Below are 19,712 nucleotides of genomic sequence, written 5' to 3'. Positions count from 1 at the left end.
TTGTGTGTGTGTGCGTTTGAGGATGTGAGGAGGATGTGCTGGCAGCATGTGAGTGTGTTAAAGAGGCGGGTTGTGTTTACTCATTTGTGTGTGTTTGCAGCATCATCAGTGTTTATGACAGCGAGGTGTCTTTAATTTAGCAGCATCTTAAAATGAAAAGTCTTTAATTTTAGTAAACAGATGATGACAGCAATGCATCTTGATCGTTTTGGAGCAGAGACTGATCTACATCACAAACTTGAAGTATTTAAGTCCCCTTAAAATTTCTTTAATAAAACAACACATTCATATGATGTTAGTTAAGTGTCACATGACCTCAAATAAAATATTTTGTCTTTCACAGACAGGGCTTAGACTAAGCCAGGATTAGGCCATAGTTCAATTAGGACATTAAAGTCATTTTTCTAAACATACTGATGTGCATCTTGAGACAAAATAAAGGCACTGATATATTTTAAGATCAATCAGTGCAAGTTTCTTTCAGATGAAACAGCTCAGACTTACATTTTAGTCTGGGACTAGGATTAAGCCTTGTCTGTAAAACCGGGGGTTTTAGTGGGTTTTTTTGTTTGTTTTTTTTTATACCATTTATTTTTTCAAATCAATTTCAATTGTACATTTAATAAATTTTAATTGTGATTTCATGACTTTTTAACAAGTATTTTATTTGTATTTGTTTTTAATTTTATTTTATGTTTTATTATATTTAACTTTATTGTATTTTTTGTTTTAAAACTGTGTATTTATTTTGCTAATTTATCTTTTTTTACTTTAAGCGTTTTATTTAGATTTTATTTTTATTTTGCTTTTTTTTACTTTAATATATTTATACGTGTTTTGTTTCCTTTTTATTTTAAAATCATTTACTTATTTCTTTACTTTAATTAATTTATTAAGTGTTTTATTTTGTGTAAAATTGTGTATTTTGCAAACTGTATATTTTTTACTTTATGCGTTTTATTTTTTATTTTAATTTTAATTTAACAATTTCATAATTTTTATTACTTTATTTTGTGTTTTCTTTCATTATTTGATAATCATTTGTTATTTTAGTTACTTTTTTATTACTTTATTACATATTTTATTTTGATTGTTTTTGTTTTTATTTTACATTTTTATTACTTTAATATTTAATTCAATTTAATTATTTTTTTATGACTTTATTAAGTGTTTAATTTTGATTATTTGATTTATTTTAAAATTCTGTTTTTTTTTTCATTTTTATTACTTTATTTTTCTAAGTGTTTGTTTTAAAATTGTGCATTTATTTTGTAAATTTTACATTTTTATTACTTTAAGTGTTTTATTTTGATTGTTTTTATTTTTAAATCATTTTCTTCTTTTTTTTAGTTTTACTTTATTAATTTATAAGTTTTCTTTCATTTTTTTTTTTACAATATTTATTTTAATGTAATTTTGTAAAAGTTTTGTTTTATTTTGGTTGTTTCTATTTTTAAATCATTTTTATTTTACATTTTTATTACTTTATTATTTTTATAAGTGTTTTCATTTTCATTTTACAATCATTTATTTATTTTAATTTAAATTTGTAATTATTTTATGAAATGTTTTATTTAGATAGCAGTCAATTACAATATATATTTCTAGCAAGTGTTTTATTTGTATTTGTTTTTAATTTAAATTTGTATTTTAATTGTTTTATTCTATATTCTATATAATATTTTTATTTTAATATTTTTTTATTTGATTTGATTAATTTATTATTTTTTTTTTTTACTGAGTATTTTACTGTTTAATTTTTGTTTTTATTTTAAAAAATCATGTCTTTATTTTTATTTTACGTGGTAATTACTTCATTAAGTATTTTATTCATTTGAAATTTTATTTTAATTGTATGTTTTTATGGCTTAATTAATTAATAGCTATATTTATCACTCTGGCAAACTAGAACAAGGGTCAGTTTTCATTTCTGAAGATGCTCAGGACAAACTGTTGGTTGATCAGTTGCTCTCAGTGCTGCTGTGTGTGTGTGTGTGTGTGTGTGTGTGTGTGTGTTGGTGACAGCAGTGGCTGGTACTTCAACAAACACACACACACAGACTGTTTCCAAACAGACCCACATTTCTAGTGTGTTGTCCGGGTTACACTTTGTGTGTGTGTGTGAATTGCCATGTCGTAAATGTCGGAATGAGCTTTAGTTTGCTGTTTAGCACTAAACGTTTACCATAGTCACATCACAAGACGATATGACAGCATTTTAAGCACTAAACACACAGAGTAAGCATCACACCTGCGATCACATGCTGTTCTGATGGTTTGTGAAGGGAGTGTTTCCCAGGAATGTTTGCTCTGCTGTCACTAATCAATCACACTGAACATCAGTAATTCCAGCACATTCTCTCCTCGTCTGTAGTAAATGATCAGACGCAGTGTTTTCAGTATAAAGCAGGTGTGGTGGGTTATTGAGGCGCAGTGTGTTTTTAATAGGCTGTAATGTTTTAAATTGTCGTGACCTGAATGTTTGTGTGATTTGAGTGTGTTTCTGTGGTGTTTGTGTGTCGTGAGTATCCCTACAGGCCGTGGCTGCTGTTCTTATGCGAGTCTGCGGTTTGCTCGTGTGTTTATGTCGTTATTTTAGCTGCGTGTCTGTACTCGGCTGCTCGTTCTCTGTGTTCGGTCTAAATATGGCAGACGGGTTTCGTTTCTAGATGTTTGTACATGACCGTCAAACACAGTTACGTTTACGTGCAGTCATGCAGCGTTACGACTGCTGTCTTTAAATACATTTACATTTACAGTTACATTTGCAACTGTTGTGTTACGATTGTGTTTTTGCATTAAACAAACATGAGATTCAGGACAGTGGAATGCGAAAAAAACACAAGGTACATTTAAAAGGATCACATCACCCTCAAATTAAACATTTAGTCATTTTTAGTGTATTTTATTTAAGTTTAAAATCATTTCTGTTATTATTTACTTAAGTTTTAATTTGTTTTTGTTTTAAAATATGTTATTTTATAAGTGTTTAGCAAGTGTTTTATTTGTATTTGTTTTTTATTTAAAATTGTGTATTTATTTTATAAATTTATTTTTATTAATCATTTTTAGTTTAATTCTACATTTTATTACTTTTCCTTAAACTGCCATGTTTAAAGTGTTTTATTTTTATTATTTTTTTTACTTATAATAAAAATGTTAAATTATTTTAAAATAAAAATGATGAAAATAAAAAACATTAAGTTAAAATATATAACAATAAAAATATAACACATTTTAATTTAAATTTTGCTATTTGAAAATCTTTTATTGTAGTTTTACAATTTTATGATTAAATTCATTTTTATTTAGTATTTTACTGTCTTCATTTTGAAATAGTTTCATTATTTTAGTTTTGCATCTTTATTATTGTTAATCTGTAATAATAATGTTTTATTGTTTTTTAAGAATTAACTTTTTACATTTTATTAATTATTAGAAAGTGCTATTTTGTTTATATTTTGTTTTTAGTTGTACATTTTTATAATTGTATTTGTAATAATATTAGTAATATTTTCTTTTTTCAAATAAGTCACTTTTTATATTTTACGTTTTTATTTCGACTTCTTATTTTAAAATGTTTTTTTTTTTAATTTTACATTTTTATTTTATAAAATTTTACCTCATTATTTTATTTTAAAATCTTAGATTTTTTTTATCATTGATTTTAGCATTTTTTATCGAAGTGTTTTTGAATCATTTACTTTATTTTACCTTTTAATTGTTTAAATGATTTTATAAATTTTTTAAATTAAAATCATTTTAAAATGATGTGTTTTTAGAAAAGCAAAAGAAGCAAGGCCATCCATGTAGAGCGTGTTTGTGCTGTTTAAAGTGTTTCATTTTGATTTGATTTTAATTACATTATTTTTACTTGGTATTTTCCTCTCTTCAGTTTAAAATATTAGTTATTTTAATTAATTTAGTAATTATTTTAGTTTTACATTTTTATTATTGTATTAATCTGTAATAATGTTTTTTTTTTATTTTACTTTTTACATTGTATGAATTTTTAGTAAGTGTTATTTTGATTGTTTATTTTTTTTAGTTGTACAATTTTATTTTTTTCAAATAAGTCACTTTTTATATTTTAAATTTGTATTTTGATTTCAGTTTTTTTTTTTTTTTACTTTTTTTGTTACAATTGTACATTTTTATTATTTTAACAAATCTTACTACATATTTTATTTTATTTTAAAATCTTATTTTTGATTTTATACATTTTTTAAAAAAGTGTTTTTGAATCGCTTATTTTATCTTACAACTTTTTATGATCATGCATTTTTATTTTTATATTGTTTAATTTTAAAATGATGTGTTTTCAGTGTTTTTAGAGAAGCAAAAGGTATATACATAGAAAAACAATGGAAAAGCAGTGCAGTTTTAAAACATGATGTGAGTGCACCACTGTTGCTCATATTTATAATTAGTGATCAGAACAAAGCGCTTGTGTCACATTATAAGACACAATATACTAATATAGGTGAATGTGAGTCATGATGGTGCTTGTGCTGTGTTTTCTGTCATGTGTGCCTTATGAAGCTCTTTTGTTAGTCTGATCGCTCACTTCAGCCTCATTTCATTTGCAAATGACCTCAAACACAGTCAGATCTGTCACATTCATGAGCTAAATGATCTTATTCATGTGTGTGAATGACTAACCCAGTGTGTGTGTGTGTGTGTGTGTAACGCATCAGCTTCACAGGTGACAGTAAAACTATCAGGAAACGGAGTTGAGTGGAGTTTAGGAGGTTCAGTCTCACACTACAGTTTTGTTTTCCTCATAAATATTCAGTGTGACACAGTTTAATGGGCAGACAGAAGAGAAATGTGGGTAAAGGTGACAGAGTTTACTGAGGGAGAACGACAGGAGGATCAGTGACCTGGAACAGATTCAGGGCAGAAATGCTTTGTTGCGTTCACATCCTGTTAACCAAACACAGCCTGACATGATGTAAGTGTGTGTGTGTGTGTGTGTGTGTGTTTCTGTCCTTTACGTCACACGTGCAAATGAATGAAATGTTATATTTTATATCAGCTGGCCAAAGTTTACCTCCCACAAAAACAAACATTAACCCAAACTCACAAGTAAAGACTGACTTATTCTGCAAACCAGAAATCATTTACTCACACATTTACTCGTGTATTTTCAAATATATGCTGTTGTTGTTGTTGTTGTTGTTGTTGTTGTTGTTGTTGTTGTTGTTGTTGTTGTTGTTGTTGTTGTTATTGTTATAATTATTATTAGTAATTGTAACAATATTACGATTATTGGATGTTAATAATAAATGTAATAAAAATAATAATGTTTTATTTATTATTATTATTATATAAAATATATTTAATAATGTATGTTTTTAATCTAGTAATAATATATAATAATAAACAATATAATAATAATAATAATAATAATAATAATAATAATAATGTTTGTTTTATTTTTAATTGTCCACCCAAAAACCATTCACTTATCCTTATTTTGTTGTAATAATAATAATAATAATAATAATAATAATAATTTTAGTAATCATATATAATAAAATATATATAATAATAATAATAATAAGCAATATAACAATATATTTTGTTGTTGTTGTTCTTATTATTATTAATATTGTTTAGTAATAATATATATTTACAATATATAATAATAAATATAACAATAATACAAATTATATTTATTATGCTTATTATTATTATTTTTATTATTACATAAAATATATATTTAATAATAGATTTTTAATTTATTAATAACATATAATAATAATAGGAATAATAATAATAATAATGTTTATTTGTTTTATTTTAAATTGCCCTAGACTACTACTACTACTACTACTACTACTACTAATAATAACTTATTTAGTAATGATGTATAATAATTATATAATAATAATAATAATAATAAGCAATATAAGAATTAAAAATATGTTGTTGTTGTTATTATTATTATTATTATTATTATTATTATTTTGTAATAATATATATTTACAATATATAATAAGCAATATAACAATAATTAAAATTGTTTATTATACTTATTATTTGTATTATTTAAAATATATATTTAGTAATATAGTTTTAAATTTTGTAATAATAATAATAATAATAATAATAATAATATATATTATATATGTATATAAACATTATATTAATGTTTATGTTTTATTTTTAATTTTCCACACAAAAATAATTTACTCACCCTTATTTCAAACATATATTATTTAATAATATATATTTTTTATTTTATTAGTTCACCCAAAAATCAAGTTGTTTCAAACCTTTTTATTATCAATAATAATAATAATAATAATAATGTATTTAGTAATAATATGAAATAATTATAATATATAATATAATAATGTTTTTGGTTTTATTTTTATTAACCCATACAAAAAAACTCATTTCAAACATTATTTAAATTAATATTTTATTTAATTTGTTCTCCCAACTTGTAATATTTAATAATAATAATAATAATAATAATAATGTTATTTATTTATAATTTGTTTATTATAGTATTATGTATACGTTGTATTATTTAATAATAAATTATAATAAAAAAGTTTTATTTGTTCATAGAAAACTGTTAAGCTTCATGTATGACACAGAAACACTGTAGAAGAGTCGTGGCAGTAGTTATGGTGGCGTGGTTAACCGCGGTGACTGTGTTTGTGCTGCAGGTTTGATCGACGGCTACACGGGCGAGCGTTTGGCGCTGGAGCAGCAGGTTCGAGAGCGAGCCGAGCTGCAGCTGCATCTGGAGCAGGAGCTGCGCGTCACCGGCAGCCGTCTGCGCGAACTGGAGCAGGAGCGCCAGCAGATACAGGACGAGCGCGAGCTGCTCTCGCGACAACAGGACGCCATGAGAGACGGGGCGGGACCTCGAGAGCTACGTATGTCACGTGACTCGCATTCGCTGACGTTCCATCGGTTTACATCTCAGACAAATAATGTCCGAATAATAACGATTGATTAGCTGAATGTGTTCATGGGTAAAATCAGAGCTGCTGCAGATGATTAACTCATGATTGGTTTATTTACAGGTTGAATCAGTGTTCGTTCTCAAGGCCTGTCATGCCAAAATCAGTAGTAGTTTTTAGAATTTTAGTTTCAGTTTAGTGTCATTTTTAGTTCTATTTCATTTATTTTTATTTCAGATTTTAGCAATTTTAGTACTTCAACTTAGATTAGTCATTTATTTCAGTTAGTTGCCAAGGAAACTTTTTTAATTTAAATGTAAGCTTAATTTGTAATTCTATAAGCTTTATTTGTTATGTATATATATATTTTAGATTATTATTTTTTTTTTTTCTTTTTTTTTTTTTTTACTTTATTTTATTTTCATCTAATGAAAACAACTTTTAATAGTTTTAGTCAACAGTAACAACACTGCAAAGCCCATTTTCCCGTTTATTTTTATTTGATGTTTAGTTTTAGTAATTGTAGTACTTTTGGTTAGTTTATTTATATTTATAGGAGCCATTTATAATTTTGGTTTAATTTTTTTAGCTTTATTTGTTAATCTAATGTTTATTTTATTTATTTTTATTTTTATTTTATTTTAATTAATTGGCTCATTATTAATTAATTTATTTTTTGTATTTTTTAATTGTCACCCTGAAGTAGGTTAATAATAATAATAATAATAATAATAATAATAATAATAATAGATTTATTTATTTATACTTTACTTATAATAATATTTTTTTATTCATATATTGGTTTAAACCTGTATTATTATTATTAATAATAATAATAATAATAATAATAATAATAAAAGTTTTATTAATACTTCATAATAAGATTTTTATTCATATGTTGGTTTAAATCTGTATTATTATTAATAATAATAATAATAATAATAATAATAATAATAATAATAATGATGTAGTTAAGCCCGTTTAGTACTTGTTTATTTTAGTTAGTTACCAAGGAACCATTGCTAATTTTATTTTATTTTTTTTAATCTTAATTTATTAACATAATATGTTTGTTTTATTTTATTTTTTTACTTTTATTTTTTTTTTACCTTAATTTGTGAACAGAACTTGTAATAGTTTTTAGTTTTAGTTAACAGTAACAACACTGCAGTTAAGCCCATTTATTTTTATTAGCATTTATTATTTTATTTTATTTTATTAATAATAATAATGATTATAATCATAATAATGTTTTTTAAAATTGTATTTTAGGTTGTAAGCAGGTTGTTTCAAACATTATTTGTTGTTGTTGTTATTAATAATAATAATAATAATAATAATAATAATAATAATAGTTTTATTTATTTATACTTTATTTATATTAATGTTTTATTCATATGTTGGTTTAAACCTGCATTATTAATTAATTAATTTTAAATACTACTACTACTAATAATAATAATAATGCAGTTAACTCATTTTTCCATTTATTTTTATTTGAGGTTTAGTTTTAGTAATTTTAGTACTTGTTTATTTTATTTTGTTACCAAGGAACCATTGCTAATTTTGGTTTTATGTTATTTTGTTTTATTTTATTTTTTATCTTAATTAGTAAACACAACTTTTAATAGTGTTTAGTTTTAGTTAACAGTAACAACACTGCACTAAGGTCCCTGTGTTTATTCTTCTTAAAACTTTAAAACGTGCTTTGCTTTTGTTTATGTTCCAAACGTCCCTCAAAATTCGTGTTTTGTTGTTTTGGCGTCACGTTGAATGTGAACAGGCCTTCCGATGTGATTTGAGCTGTTTTCAGGTCCAGTGCATGATGTGCCAAACTCTCCGCAGGACAATCTGAAGACGCTTTTAACAGCAAACACACACACGTGCAGATGCAGACTGTGTCCGTCTTCATGCGTGACTCGTTTCTGCCTTCTTTCCTCCTGTATTTGCATGACGAACGTGTTGTTTTCACTCTCTCTTTCCTCAGGACTAGTTGAGGCTGCTCTTGACGCAGCGCCTGAAGCAGGTGTGTGTGTGTCAATGTGTGTGTGTGTGTGTGTGTGTGTGAGTGTGTGTGTTCACGAGCGGCATGGCCGGCACGCTGCGTATCACTGTCTCTGATTGGTCGATCGATCGATTGACAGGCACGCGCTGATCAATAAACACGTATAACAGCAGCTTGGAGCTTTGCTTGCTTTCGGCTCCACTGATGGACTAACCGCCGCCTCATCTGCTTGAGCTCATTTAACATCACACGATATCAGCTGGAAACACGCTAGCATGGGGGAACCGGGGCTAGCAGGTATTGAACAGCCATCTCAGCGTCTATAACAACTTACGTGCTTCAGGACTGTAGTGATTCACCTGGGACAAAACTTGTAATAATATATAATAGTAAACAATAAACAGGGTTAGTATAGTTAACTAAAACTATAACTACAACCATCAAATTAGTTTTATTTTATACTGTAGTTTCTGCGATTTGATGATGGCTGTTCAATAAGGCACAGGTTTCTGTTTTCTTTTCCTTTCTGTTTTGCATTTGCACTTTAACCCCTCCCCCTCCTGTGACATCACGGGCTCCGCCCCTCGTCCTCTCCTGCACTGTTGGTTGGTTCGGTGGTTGTTGACGGGATCATGTGATCATGGATCGTACAGGAATGGGAACGATTGTGGGAAATGGGAAATTTGTGTCTTGCCGACGTGCAGCCGGATACAAAAGTGGAGAACTGCGGAGAACGTTTACAAAAACATGTCGTGATCATCACAAAATCAAAAGAACAAGACATTAGATTTTGCATAAAGAAAATTAAATCTGTTGTAGTTTGAATTTTTTATTAAACTATTATTTTTTAATATATTATTTATATACTGTCGTGTTTTAATGTTTTGTTTTTATTTTAATTTTAGTTTACATTTTAGTGTTTTTATTAGTATTTAGCTTTTAATTATTTTTGTTTTGTTTTAGTAATTTTAGTATTTCAGTTTAAACTTAATTTATTTTTAAGTTAGTTTCTCCATCTAATATTTATATTTTATTTCAGTTTTGTTTAAATTAGCATAAACATCTTTTAGTAGTTTTAGTTTTAGTTACTTTTATTTTTAGATTTTCGTTTTAAATTTTATTTAACATTTTAATATTAATATTTTTAATAAAAAAGTAGATAGATAATATTAAATATTAAACGTTTAAATATTTAAAATGTAATCTTTTTTAGTATTTCTATTTAGATTTAATTTTCATTTTTAATTTTGGTTTAAAGTTTATTAATAATTAATATTTTAAATAATTTAATATTTAAATATTTAATATGTTATTTAATATATTATAGATATTTATTTAATATATTAAATATTAAACATTTAAATATTTGTATTTAGATTTCATTTATTTTAGTTTTAGTACTTTTTTATTTTTAATACGTAATAATTTGTATATATGTAATATTAATTTTTTATATTTCTATTTAGTAATATTTTTTGTTTTAGTTTTAGCAATTTTAATATTTTATCTTAATTTAATAATTTATTTTACGTTTTTCAACAAGAACAAGTTTTAATAGTTTTAGGTTTAGTTGTAATAATAATATTTTATTTTATAATTTAACATTACATTTTTTATTTAATATTTAAACATTTAATATATTATCGATTTGTTTTAATATGTTAAATATTAAATATTAAAATATTTAAAATGTAATATTTTTTATATTTCTATTTAGATTTAATTTATTTTTGTTTTAGTTTTAGCAATTTTAATACTTTAAACTTTCAATTTCTTTTACGTTTTTCATCTAATTTTTATAATTTATTTTAGCTTTATTTTAATTAACAGGAACAACTTTTAATAGTTTTATTTAATGGTTTTAATAATAATATTTAATATTTTAAATGAGTTATTTTAATTAAATATTTAAATATTTAATATATTATACATTTAAATATTTAAAAGTACTATTTTTTAATATTTCTATTTAAATTAAATTTATTTTTGTTTTAGTTTTAGCCATTTTAATACTTTAAACTTTTTCTTTTACGTTTTTCATCAAATATTTGTAATTTATTTTAGCTTTATTTGAATTAGCGAAAACAACTTTTAATAGTTTTAGGTTTAGTTTTACTTAATAATAACAACAATTTGTAAGTTTGTATTTATAAAAATAGGGGAAAAATCAACCCGTTTTACTAAAAAAAAAAATAAAAAAAAAAATCTATCAAAATACAATGTACTTTTTGTTTCTTTTGATTTTGTGTTTAAATATGATCCAAACATGTTTCTTGGCAAATTTGATGAGATTCTTTTTACCAAACAGTTAATTTCCTGTAAATTAAGTTTGCAATTAGTGGTTTATTGTAGTCCGCTGTAGTTTCTAGTGCGCTGAGAACATAATCTTTCTTTAAAGCTGAGATTTAAAGAAGAGATTTTAACGAAGTCTCTGAAGCAGCTCCACGTTTTGTGATCCGCCGATGGCTGCGTGAGCGTCAGTCGTCTCGTGGGCTCTGCTAACGTGCGTCTGGCTGTTCTCAGACCTGCTGGAGGAGACGGAGAAGCTGATGGCGGAGAAGGTGGAGGTGCAGCGTCAGGCGCAGAAGGAGAGCGGCGAGCTGCTGCTGCAGGTGAAGCAGCTGGAGGCGGAGCTGGAGGAGCAGGTGAGCCGCGTGCAGGAGCTGCAGGAGACGCACAGCACGGAGACGGCCGACCTGCGGCAGCAGATACAGGCGCTAGAAAAACAGCTGGAGAAGAACCGCAAGTTCATGGACGTGAGTCACTTTAGCGTGCTGCTTCATCCTGTCAGTTTACAGCTCACAGCTCTGAATCTTTTTTTCTCACAATTCTGACTTTCTGTTTTTTATTTTTTCACAATTCTGTTTTCTTGCAATTCCAAGTTTTTCACACAGTTCTAACTTAATTCTGAGTTTATATTCCACAATTACGCAGTTATGACTTAATACTCAATTTTGAGTTTTTCCTTGTAATTTAGACTTTTGTCTCACAGTTCTGAATTTTTCTTGTAATTCTTACTTTTTTTCTTGCAATTCTGATTTTATTCTGTGTGGTTATGAATTTTTTCTCGAAATTCAGTTCAGAGTTTCTGTTTTGCAATTTTGAGTTTGTTGTGCAGTTCTGATTTTTTTTTCTCGCAATTCTGAATTTCTTTCTCACTGTTCTGAATTTCTGTTTCTGCTGAGTTAGGAATGTCTTTTCGAAATTTTGAATTTTTCAAAAAAATTTCTCACAGTTCCGAGTTTTTCTTGTAATTCTTACTTTTTTCTTGCAATTCTGATTTCTGATTTATTCTGTGTGGTTATGCATTTTTTTCTCAAAATTCTGAATTTTTTTCTTGCAATTTTGAAGTTTGAGGGGTTTTTTTTTTTTTTTGCAATTCTGACTTTTTTTTCTTACTATTCTGATTTTTTTTCTGTGCAGATATTAATTTTTTCTAACAATTTAGTTTTTTTTTTTTAGAAATCCTGAATTAATTCTGACGCTCACAATAATGAATTTTTCTTGCAATTCTGAGCTTATGTGCCACAATTTTGAGCCATTTCCTCATAATTCTGACTTTTCTATAAATTCTGAGTTTGTGAAATTGACTTTTTTCTAGCAATTCTGAATTTTTTTCTCACAATTTTTTTTTTCTTGCAATTCAGAGTTGAAATTTTCTCACCATTGTTTTTCATGCAGTTCCCAATTTTTTTTTTGTAATTCTGACATTTTTCTTACAACTCTGATTTTTTTTCTCACAATAGTTTTTATTTCTTGCAGTTCTGATTTTTTTTCTCACAGTTCTGTTTTTTTCTTGCAGTTTGTCACAATTTTGAGTTATTTTCTCATGATTTAGTAATTCCAGTGAATTCCAATGAGTTTATGCAGATCTGACTTTTTTTCTTGTAAATCTGAGTTTTATTTAAAACAATTTTCCTCAGAATTCTGTTTTTTCTCACATTTCTGAATTTTTTTCTCACAGTTCTATGTTTCTCACTGTTCCGAGTTTTTCTTGTAATTCTGACTTTTTGATGAATTCGGAGTTTCTATTTTGCAATTATGGCTTTTTTTCTCTGCAGTTATTCATTATTTCTAGAAATTTAGTTTTTTCTCACAATTGTTTTTTTTCTTGCAATTCTGAATTTTTCACACAATTCTGATTTTTTTTTTCTCACAATTCTATTTTTTTTTTTTTTAAGTTTGTTCTGACTTTTTTCTCACAATTCTGATTTTTTTTTCTTGCAATTCTGAGTTTATATGTCACAATTTTGAATTATTTTATTGTAATTAAGACTTTTTCCAATGAATTCTGAGTCTCTGTTTTGCGATTCCGAGTTTGTGGCACAATTCTGACTTTTTTCTTGGTATTCACATCAGCGGTACGAGTCTGACGTGTTTCTGTCCTTCTGTCGTTCAGGAGCAGGCGGCGGACAGGGAACACGAGCGAGACGTCTTTCAGCAGGAGATTCACAACCTGGAGCAGCAGCTGAAGAATCCCACCAAAACACAGACAGGAAGTGACCGCAGGGACAGAGAGGTACGACACAATCGCTCGCCTCGCTTCACTCGCGCCTTCTGTCTTCGGACACTGAGCTGAACATGACCTCATCTCTCAATTAAAAGAACACAAACTTTAAAGCTGCAGGTTTACAGTGTTGCAGGAAAGTAGAAACAAATTTTGAGTTTGTTATTATTTGTTATATGTTTAATTTATGTTTTATAAAAGAGTGTTACATTATATCACAACCTTTGCAGAAGCACTTAAAGCAACTGAAATCCCTCACTTAAGATCAAATCTACTGTATTCAATAATTTCATATGACTTTTTTTCTTGTAAAGAATTGCAAAGCTTGATTTGTGTTTGAATGTTCATAAGACTGAATGTTATTTTACTGTCCGCAGTGAAATAGGCCAGTCATTTTTCTCCTCTTATTTTTGCATAACTTGGCCTCACGGCACAGATTTTGTTCATATAAATAATATACGATAAATAATGTTAGTAATAATAATGTTATTGCTATATACATCAGGGTTATTATAGGTGTTATTTTATTATATATATATTTTATTTTATTATTGGAGAAATATATAAAATACAGATAGTCTTGACTCAAAATCAAAATATCCTATATATATATATATATATATATAATTATAGGCATTATTAATTTTACTTGTAATTCTGTTTTTTGTTTCGTCAGAATTATTTTTCTTGTAGTTTTTCACACAATTCAGATCTCTATTCTTGCATTTTTTATTCATTTTAGTTGTGTAGCTAAAAGTTAATAAATGTATGTTATAAACATTAAGGAAAATAAAATATTTTAAAAAATGTATTTTATTTCAGCTTGTCATTTAGTTTAATTAGATGTACTAAAAAGCCTTAAAATAGAACAAAAATAATAAAAATGATATAACAAAATGTCAAAAACACAACAGAATTTCTAAAACTTTAACAAAAATTTAAATGAAAATGGAAAGTAAAAAAATATTAATTTATTTATTTATTTATATATACACTACCAGTCAAAGGTTTCTGAACAGTAAGATTTTTTTGTTTTTTAAAGAAGTCTCTTCTGCTCACCAAGCCTGCATTTATTTGATCTAAAGTACAGCAAAAACTGTAAAATTGTGAAATATTTTTACTATTTAAAATAACTGCTTTCTATTTGAATATATTTTAAACTGTAATTTATTTCTGTGATCAAACTGAATTTTCAGCATCATTACTCCAGTCTTCAGTGTCACATGATTCTTCAGAATTCCAAGTTTTTCATGCAATTCTGATTTTTTTTCTTGTATTTTTTATTTATTTTAGTTGTATAGCTATAATTATTATCAATATTTTAAACAATTAAGTAATTTTTTTTTTCAGGATTCTTTGAACCGAAAGATCCAAAGATTATTTATCTGAAATAAAAAGCTTTTGCAACATTATAAACTATAGCATTCAAAAGTTTGGAGGTTTTTTAATGAAATTATAGAAATTAATGTTTTTATTTAGCAAGGATGCTTTAACTTGAGCAAAAGTGATGATAAAGACATTTATAATGTTACAAAAGATTTCTATTTCAGATAAATGCTGTTCTTTGGATCTTTCTATTAATCAAAGAAACCTGAAAAAAATTCTACTCAGCTGTTTTCATAATAATAATCAAGCAAATCAGAATATCAGAATGATTTCTGAAGGATCATGTGATGTTGAAGACTGGAGTAATGATGCTGAAAATTCAGATTTGATCACAGAAATAAATTACATTTTAAAATATATTCAAATAGAAAAGTTATTTGAAATGATGAAAAAAAATTCAGAATTTTACAGTTTTTGCTGTACTTTAGATCAAATAAACGCAGGCTTGGTGAGCAGAAGAGACTTCCTTAAGAAACATTATAAATATAGTGCTGCAGTGTGATCATCGTGGTGTTAAAATTGCTTGAGCGTCAGCATGTGCAGTAATAAAGACACATGAGCAGAATCACAGTCAGTTGCCAGGCAGCGACACACACACACACACACACACACACACACACACACACACACACACACACGTGACGTCACTCTGTGTGTGTGTGTGTGTGTCTCAGGTGCAGGAGTTGAACGCGGCGCTGCAGGAGAAGTCGGACTGGTGCAGTGAGCTGCTGTTGAGTTCGGAGCAGCTGCAGCGGGATGTGCACGAGAGAGACGAGGAGATCGAGACGCTGGGAGCGCGTGTGAGGGAGCTGGAGCACACGCTCATGCACAGGGTCAGTGTGTGTTTCGCTGCTGCTGCTCGTGACGCAGAGCTAATGCTGCTAGCGCTGTGTGTGTGTGTGTGTGTGTGTGTGGAGGTGAGGAGAGCGTGACGAATGGGAGTGTCGTGAGTGTGTGTGCAGATGCAGTGTTTCAGCATCACGTCTCTGCTTTAATGATCATATTGTGTTTCTGTCTGTGTGTGGGTTGTGAGGCGTGTGTGTCAGTGAGATCTGTGTGTGTGTGTGTGTGTGTGGTGTAGTAGTGAATCGATAGATGTGTGATCTGGATGGATCAATGATTTGCTTTAGTAGTGGATGTTATTCTTAGTTTTTTTAAATCTTGTATATTTTTAGCGTGTTTCTGGCAGTCACAGCACACGCACGACACGCTACAACCACGATTTGGAAAATGTTGTTTTTTACATTGCTATTTATGTGACCTTGAATTCTAAAAAGGTAATATACAAATAAATAAATACATAATATATTTTATTATTATTTTGTTATTAAACTTTTTTTATTTTCATTTTTTTTTTTATTTCTTTTTACATTTTTAATGTTTTTATTGTTATTGTTTTAATTCAACTTATTTTTTTGATTAGTGATATTATTATTTTGTCATCAGACTTTATTTTTATTTTTTTTACATTTTATTTTTAATATTGATTATCACTCTTATTATTATTTGTTATAATATTATTCTTGTTTAACTTTTATATTTTGAATATTTTTGTTCATTTGCCATTCAAATTGTTTTAATTAATATTATTTCAGTTGTTATTATTATTTTGTTGTCAGACATTTTATTTTGAATATTAATATTATTATTTTTGCTATCGTTATTATTTTGTCATTCTTTTTATTTTGAATTTTGTTATTTTGCCATTCAATATTTTTAATATTTTTATTATTATTATTATTATTATTATTATTATTATTCATTTTTTTGACATTCAATTTTTTATTATTATTATTTCAGTTATTATCATTATTTTGTTGGCAGGCATTTTATTTTGAATATTAATATTATTATTATTATTGCTGTAATTATTATTTTGTCGTTATATTTTATTATTTTGAATTTTGTTATTTTGTCATTCAACATTTTTTAATACTACTAATTATATCATTTTGTTGTTAGACCTATTTTCAATATTATTATTATTATTACTACCATAATTGTTATTTTAATTTTGTCATTCAACTTTTATTTTGAATGTTTATAACTATTATTATTATTATTTTGTATTTCAACTTTTTTTTATTTTGACTATTATTATTGATTATTGTTTTTATTATTGTTACATATAGCTGGGTGCTGTCAAATTGTAAATAGCAAAACTATTTTTTTTCTAAACGGCAGGTGGACGACTAAACCGGTGTTTAATTCTGCTTGTTTTGGAGTCACCTGATTTGACTGGTTGTGTTTGTTTGCTTTAGATGTGTTCTTGTGTTCAGAAAGCACACGACAGACAGTCAAACATCATGTAAACGAATCAGCTGAACCACTCATCCGTGTGTGTGTGTGTGTGTGTGTGTGTGTGTGTGTGTGTGTAGGTTGAGGAGGTTCAGCATGTGTCGATGGCGGGTCGAGGAGACGTCACACTGGAGGCACAGCTGCAGACAGAGAGAGAGGCTCTGGACAGGAAGGAGAAAGAGGTACTTCCTGTCACCTTACTCATTCATCTATGAGTAACTCCATGCATCACACAGATTGTCTCACGTATCAACATGCGATTGTATAAGCTATTACTATTTAGTGCTTGTCACAAGTAAACTCTTCAGTGTAGAACTGTAAACCTTGAACAAAACCAGTTATTAAAATCATCAGAACAGTATTTTTGTATCAGAAAGTATCACTACTGTTGTTGATGCTGTAAGACTCAAACATCCCACATTAACACGTTACGCCGCTCACTAGCGGAGCCTGATAAACCTCTTTGTTGTTTCCATGGTAACAGCGACTATTATAGGTAGTGCAGAACATCACTACAAAATCGTCATATAGGTTATGGACAAAAATCTGTTTATTTGTGAATTAAAAAAAAAAACTTTTTTTTTCCCCCCACTGTAAATTTTATCTTTTTTTTTCTGTAGTGAAAATCTGTAGTAAGCAGAAAGCACATTTATTTAACTGAAAACACAAAAACTTACACATTTTAACAAGAAATTATGAAAAAAGAGCATTTTAGATTTTTCTGAAAAATCATTTAGATTTTTTTTTTTTTTTTTTTTTTTTTTTTTTTGCCCTAAGATCTTTACATTTTTTAGAATTTTTCTGCATTAGTTGTTTTTTTTTCTTTAGTAAAATCTAAGTCTTTGGTAAGCACAAAGCACATTTAATTAACTGAAAACACAAAACTTTTTACAAGAATTTATAACATTTTAAATCAATTTTATTATTATTATTTATTTATTTATGTATTTTTTTTTTTTACATTTTTCAGAATTTTCTGTGTTCTGTTTTAATGGTTAAATTAAAATATAGTAATCAAAAAGCATGTCAATCATGAATCTTGAAATGTACACAATTACAAGAGAATTTACCAAAAAAAACATTTTTAATTTTTCTAAGAAATCAGTTTTATCTGCTTTATCTTTTTTCTGCATTTTTAATGATTAAATGAAATCTGGTAATCAAAAAGCAAAAACAAAAAATGTAACCAAATTGAACAAAAAAAGAATCTGTTTTATTTTTTTTTTTAAACAATTACACAAGAATTTTACAAAAATAAAATGTTGAATTTTTCAAAGAAATCTAATTCTTTTTTTTTTTTTATACATTTTTCAGAATTTTTCTGCATTCTGTTTTAATGGTTAAATTAAAATATAGTATTTAACAAGAATTTAACAAAAACAAGATGTTTTATTTTTTGACATTTATTTTTTAAAACATTTTTCAAATTCAGTTTTTATTTTTTTTTTTCGTCTTATTTTTTAGGATTTCATTATAATGGTTAAAATTAAGTTGTAGTAATCAAAAGGCATATGAGATGAATTGAATTCAAGTCCTCATGAAATTTTTTTTTCCCGAATTCTGTTTTGTCTTGTCAATTAAATTCATGAACCGTTGACGATATTTTTCAAACAATAGTAGTGCCTTTTGCAATGTTTTTTTTTTCTTTTTCAGAAATTATTTGTAGTTTCTTATGTTTAAAAATGTAAATAAAAAAATTTATAATTTCTTTTTTTTAACAAACAAAGTGCTGCACAGCAAATATTTATTGTTAAAATTACAGCATGAAGGAAAAATTCAGATTTTTCTTAAAGTAAAGCGTAACTATTGTAACTGTCGTTGCTGAAGTATTCGTGTGTGTGCGCAGATCGTGAATCTGGAGGAGCAGCTGGAGCAGTTCCGTGAGGAGCTGGAGAACAAGAGCGAGGAGGTGAATCAGCTCCACATGCAGCTGGAGATCCAGAGGAAGGAGATCAGCAGCCACCAGCAGGACCTGCAGGCTCAGGCCCGACTCGCACAGGTGCGTCTCTGTCACAGACGTACGGAAGATCAGGCTGCTTTCACACACCGAGATGTTTCTCACTTCAGCTGCTTTGTTTTTTGTGTTGGCTCTGCCCACGCCGGACTCATTTCACACGCTGTTTGTGAAGAGACTGGTTCATATCCAGAGCGTTCCTGCTGTTTAATGGCCCGTTCACATCAAGAACAATGACTATATTAGCATCTACACCAACGGACGATCACTTTTATTATGAGTGCTCTGCAGTTTTGTCGTCTGTCTCTTTAAATGCTCAAATTCTAGATTCTGATTGGCTGAAGTGTTGTCATTCATCGACTGGAAAAAAACACTTTCAAAGCGATTCCAACAAGATTGTTCATTATATTTGAGTTATAGGGATTATTTAAACCTCTGTAGTGTACTATAGTCGTTGTCCATGTTGTGAACGGGCCTTAATGTTCAGTGTCAGTTAGATTTAGATCAGTTGTACGTATTAATGTGTATTTATTAATCTCTCTTACAGAGCAAACGACACGTTATACTGCAGTCGCCACATGAAAAATATTTTTTTGTTTAGTGTTTTTGTCTTGTTTTCCAATACTAGTATTTTAACAT

General features: G+C 27.5%; 1 protein-coding gene across 1 annotated transcript in view; it reads left to right on the top strand.

Moving 5' to 3' along the window:
- akap9 (A kinase (PRKA) anchor protein 9) overlaps positions 1–19,712 on the top strand; it is a 134,170-nt gene that overhangs the window by 75,488 nt on the left and 38,970 nt on the right. The window contains 7 exon segments of the mRNA XM_051136960.1: positions 6,684–6,896; positions 8,911–8,949; positions 11,452–11,684; positions 13,328–13,447; positions 15,496–15,654; positions 17,200–17,301; positions 18,966–19,118. Of these exon segments, the coding sequence (XP_050992917.1) occupies positions 6,684–6,896; positions 8,911–8,949; positions 11,452–11,684; positions 13,328–13,447; positions 15,496–15,654; positions 17,200–17,301; positions 18,966–19,118 (1,019 nt within the window).

Source organism: Labeo rohita, chromosome 19 (assembly GCF_022985175.1).
Source record: "Labeo rohita strain BAU-BD-2019 chromosome 19, IGBB_LRoh.1.0, whole genome shotgun sequence".
Lineage (NCBI taxonomy): Eukaryota > Metazoa > Chordata > Actinopteri > Cypriniformes > Cyprinidae > Labeo > Labeo rohita.
Note: the sequence above shows the minus strand (reverse complement) of the source record. Positions and strands in the feature narration are given on the sequence as shown.